At 42.0% G+C, this 4,745-nt stretch overlaps 1 protein-coding gene across 1 annotated transcript; it reads left to right on the top strand.

Annotated features, from left to right (window-relative positions):
* Nucleotides 1-392: 392 nt before the first annotated feature.
* On the top strand, nucleotides 393-1,913 carry LOC121205025 (uncharacterized). Its single transcript, XM_041075956.1, has 5 exons — nucleotides 393-614; nucleotides 705-937; nucleotides 1,082-1,314; nucleotides 1,447-1,679; nucleotides 1,794-1,913. The coding sequence occupies exons 1-5, from the start codon at nucleotides 393-395 to the stop codon at nucleotides 1,911-1,913; spliced, it is 1,041 nt and encodes a 346-aa protein (XP_040931890.1).
* The last annotated feature ends 2,832 nt before the right edge of the window (nucleotides 1,914-4,745 follow it).

Here is a 4,745-nt window from a genome sequence, read left to right as displayed (position 1 = left end):
CTGGATTCTTAAAGGTGGTAAAATACTCAGATTGGGTAGCCAACATCGTCCTCGTCCCTAAGAAAGACGGAAAAGGGCGAATGTGTGTGGACTACAGGGATTTGAACAAAGCCAGCCCGAAGGATAATTTCCCACTGCCTCATATTGACACCCTAGTAGACAACACGGTAGGACACTCACTGTTTTCATTCATGGACGGTTTCTCCGGATATAACCAGATCAAGATGCATCATGAAGACATGGAGAAGACCAAATTTGTAACCATGTGGGGCTCATTCTGCTATAAGGTGATGCCGTTTGGACTGAAAAATGTGGGGGCAACATATCAAAGGGCCATGGTAACCTTGTTTCACGACATGATGCACAAAGAAATCGAAGTCCATGTCGATGATATGATCGCAAAGTCCCGAATTGAGAAGGAGCACGTACAAGTCCTGAGAAAGTTGTTCGTAAGGTTGAGGAAGTTCCAGTTAAAACTCAATCCAGCCAAATGTACCTTCGGATCCAAGTCTGGAAAGTTACTCGGATTCGTGGTTAGTGAGAAAGGGATTGAGATCGATCCAGGCAAAGTCAAAGCCATACAAGAGTTATCTCCGCCGCATACCCAAAAGGAGGTTCAAGGCTTTCTAGGAAGATTAAATTACATTGCTCGGTTTATTTCACAATTAACTGAGAAATGTGACCCTATCTTCTGCCTCTTCAAGAAACACAACCCAGGTGAATGGGATGAAGAATGCCAAAAAGCTTTCGACAAGGTCAAACAGTACCTATCCAACGCTCTGGTGTTGATGCCACCTAACCCCGATAAGCCATTGATACTGTATTTTGCTGTATTTGAGAATTCTATGGGATGCATACTGGGTCAGCATCATGAGTTAGGAAGGAAAGAAAAAGCTATTTACTGTCTTAGTAAAAAGTTCACGGAATGTGAGACAAGGTACCCGCCGATAGAGAAGTTGTGTTGTGCCCTAATTTGGACAACCCGAAGGTTGAGGCAGTATATGTTGTATCACACTACTTGGCTCATCTCAAAACTGGACCCTTTGAAGTACATGATGGAGTCAACAGCTTTGAATGGAAGGATGGCCCGATGGCAGATTCTGCTATCTGAATTCGACATAGTTTATGTAAACCAGAAAGCAGTAAAAGGGAGTGCAATAACAGATTTTCTAGCCAGTAGAGCTTTGGAAGACTACGAGCCTTTGAACTTCGATTTTTCAAATGAAGACCTGATGTGTGTTGCGACCGCTGAAGAAATTACTCCAGAAGAACTTCTCTGGAAACAAAACTTTGATGGGGCATCAAATGCCGTGGGTAATAGAATCGGGGCAATTTTGGTATCCCCAAATGGAGATCATTATCCATTTACTAGTAAATTGGATTTTGATTGTACAAATAACATGGCAGAATACGAAGCGTGCATCATGGGAATCCATGCAGCCATAGAACGCAAGATTAAAGTGCTAGAGGTGTATAGAGATTCTGCGCTAGTGATTTATCAACTCAAGGGAGAATGGGAGACCAGAGATCCCAAGTTGGTCGATTATCAAAAATTGATCCTTGAATTGGTTAAAGAGTTCGATGGCATTACCTTCTGCTACCTTCCACGGGATGAAAATCAGATGGCCAATGCTTTGGCCACCTTAGCCTCCATGATCAAGGTGAACAAACAAGAAGATGTAAAACCCATCTGGATGAGCATTTATGAAACTCCAGCCCACTGTTATAATATCGAATAAAATGATGGAAAAGATGATCACCCTTGGTATCACGATATATTGCAATACATGAAGAATCGTGAGTACCCGGACCAGGCAAGCGAGAATGAAAAAAGGACGCTGAGAAGATTGGCCATCGACTACGTCTTAGATGGGAGATCTTATACAAAAGAAGAAATGATCAAGTGCTATTAAGATGCGTAGACGCTGTAGAGGCTAAGAAAATCTTGGAAGAAGTCCATTAAGGCGTCTGTGGGACACACGCTAATAGCTTTACAATGGCCAGGCAAATTATGAGATTCGGGTATTATTGGTCCACTATGGAAAGAGATTGTGTCAATTACGCCAAGAGATGTCATAAATGCCAAATCTATGGAGACAAAATTTATGTGCCTCCTTCGCCGCTTCATGTCATGACTTCCCCATGGCCTTTCTCTATGTGGGGCATGCATGTGATTGGACCAATATCGTCGAAAGCTTCCAATGGGCATCGATTCATCTTTGTGGTTATCGACTACTTCACCAAATGGGTAGAAGCCGCTCCATATGCCAACGTTACAAAGTCAGCGGTGAGCAAATTTCTGAAGAAAGAGATCATATGTCAATATGGAATGCTGGAGAGGATCATATCTGACAGTGCGTTAAACCTGAACAATAGTATGGTAGTGGAAATCTGCAGTCAATTTAGGATCAGACATCACAATTCGTCACCATATCGCCCAAAAATGAATGGGGCAGTGGAAGCGGCCAATAAGAACATTAAGAAGATTGTGGGGAAGATGATTGAGACCTACAAAGATTGGCATGAGAAGTTACCATTTTCCCTCTTTGCTTATCGAACATCAGTCAAAACCTCATCTGGGGCAACGCCTTTATCTTTGGTCTACGAAATGGAAGTAGTTTTGCCAATCGAATCGAGATCCCGTCCCTTCGAGTTTTTTCAGAACTAAAGTTGGATGAAGCAGAGTGGATCCAGTCTCGATATGATCAATTGAACTTGATTGAAGAAAAGAGGCTAAGAGCTATCCATCATGGCCAGATGTACCAAAAATGAATGATGCGGGCTTATGACAAAAAGGTCCGCCCGAGGGAATTCCATGAGGGAGACCTGGTTTTGAAAAAGATCCTCCCCATTCAGAAGGATTTTAGAGGAAAATAGATGCCTAATTGGGAGGGGCCCTATGTGGTGAAGAAAGCTTTCTCCGGAGGAGCATTGATTTTAGCCGAGATGGATGGTAAAAACTTGTCCAATCCTGTAAATTCAGATTCTATCAAGAAGTATTTTACCTAAAGAGGGAGAGGCCAAGGTAAAAACTCGCAAAGGGCACCTTGAGACCCTAAAAAAAAAAGTGGCCAAGGCGAAAACCCGCAAAGGGCGCTTTGAGACCAAAGGGGTTTTTGAGTTGAAAACCTAAAAATGGGCAGCTCAAATTTTGAACATGGGGCATGTGGTAGTCTTGTCCTCCCAAAATTAACAAGAGGGAAGAACAGTACACCTTGAAGCATCAACAAAATACGCGGGATCTCTTGAACACACATTTAGTTCGAAGGAGCCTTTGAGAAATTGGAATAGTGAAGCTTGTGCTGCGATATCTGGGGCACCTTTTTTTCTTCATTTTATTTTGTCCCTTACAGACTTGCTATCCTGTTTAATGTATTCACTTCGAGTTTTGCTCAATAAAATTCCATCTTGTCCATTATGATTTTTGTTGAAATCACGATTTTTGGGCTTAGAACATTCACACAAAAGAAGTTATGCATATTACTCTCGAAAGTCTCTAAATAGTACAAGGACTTGAAGCAGGGCCACTAGTTAGGACTAACCAAGCTAAAAAATGGGAAACCTTGGAAAAAGAATAGTCCAAATTATGACAATTTCTTCAAACTTTCTGTCAAAGATAACGGCTAAGCAAGAAGACGCGATAGCACATCAATGATAGAACCCGGATGAACTATGAGCAATGATACCTTAAGCATTTTAAAAAGGAATCACTCTCATGACATTTCTACATTCATAATCATTCATCTAGTTAGGAGCATTTGACTTATTTTGATCACGGCATCCTAACTACTTAGCATAAGCATAGGCCTATGAAACCGATTCTATAGATCTTGTTTCCTTGAAGTTGCAGTGGAGAAAATCGAAGACGGTGAATCTTGTCTTCCTGAAGTTGTAGTGAAGCAGATTTAACCCACCACCCTATCTCCCTAAAGTTGTAGTGGAGTAGGCTGAAATTGTAGATCTTGTTTCCCTGAAGTTGCAGTGGAGCAGATCGAGGACGGCGGATCTTGTCTTCCTGAAGTTGCAGTGAAGCAGATTTAAGCCACCATCCTATCTCCCTAAAGTTGTAGTGGAGTAGGCTGAAGATTGCAGATCTCGTCTCCAGTGGAGCAGATCAAAGAAAACAAGCCTTAATCCCCCCTAAGTAGTAGGATAACAGGCTGAAAAATTGCAGGTCTTATCTCCCTGAAGTTGTAGTGGAGTAGATCGAAGATGACAAACCTTATCCCCTTGAAGTTGCAGTGAAACAGATTAAAACTACAAGTAGTCGTAGTGGAATAGATCAAAGCAATAGTTCCTATATCCCTGAAGATGCAGTGGATTGGAGCGAGGTTATTTGAAGAAGAAGAAAAGAAGTGCCAAAAGAAGTCAAGACCTAGCGGGTCCAGGCAAAATTGGCCCATTTATAGTCTTTGCTTTATTCTCGTTACACGACAATGAGCAAAGAGGGGCAACTGTAGTGGGCCAAATTTGCCCGGCCCGTTACAAACAAAATAAAAAAAACAAAACAATAAATAAATAATAAAAACACCACACAATTAACAGTCCAAAGTCCAAATCATTACAATAGTCCACAGACCCAATACAAACTAACCAGACCAAGTACAAAACCCTAACCCAAGACCCAAAATACAGGCCTAATAGGCCCAGAAAATTACAACTCTAGAACCCTAGGGTTCTCTCCCTTGTGCCGCAACCAGAAAACGCCTCTAGCAACCACGCCAAGCCTTCAGCGCCGTACGCTC

Source organism: Gossypium hirsutum, chromosome A08 (assembly GCF_007990345.1).
Source record: "Gossypium hirsutum isolate 1008001.06 chromosome A08, Gossypium_hirsutum_v2.1, whole genome shotgun sequence".
NCBI classification, from domain to species: Eukaryota; Viridiplantae; Streptophyta; class Magnoliopsida; order Malvales; family Malvaceae; genus Gossypium; species Gossypium hirsutum.
The sequence above is the reverse complement of the archived record's forward strand: the minus strand, read 5'-3'. Positions and strand labels throughout refer to the sequence as shown.

Excerpts from the sequence above, each read along its gene's own strand:
- LOC121205025 (XM_041075956.1), top strand. The coding sequence starts at position 393 with ATGATCGCAAAGTCCCGAATTGAGAAGGAGCACGTACAAGTCCTGAGA. Across the intron at positions 615-704 it reads CGCCGCATACCCAAAAGGAG|AAACACAACCCAGGTGAATG; the intron begins GTTCAAGGCTTT and ends TGCCTCTTCAAG. Across the intron at positions 1,315-1,446 it reads TGGGGCATCAAATGCCGTGG|AACGCAAGATTAAAGTGCTA; the intron begins GTAATAGAATCG and ends ATGCAGCCATAG.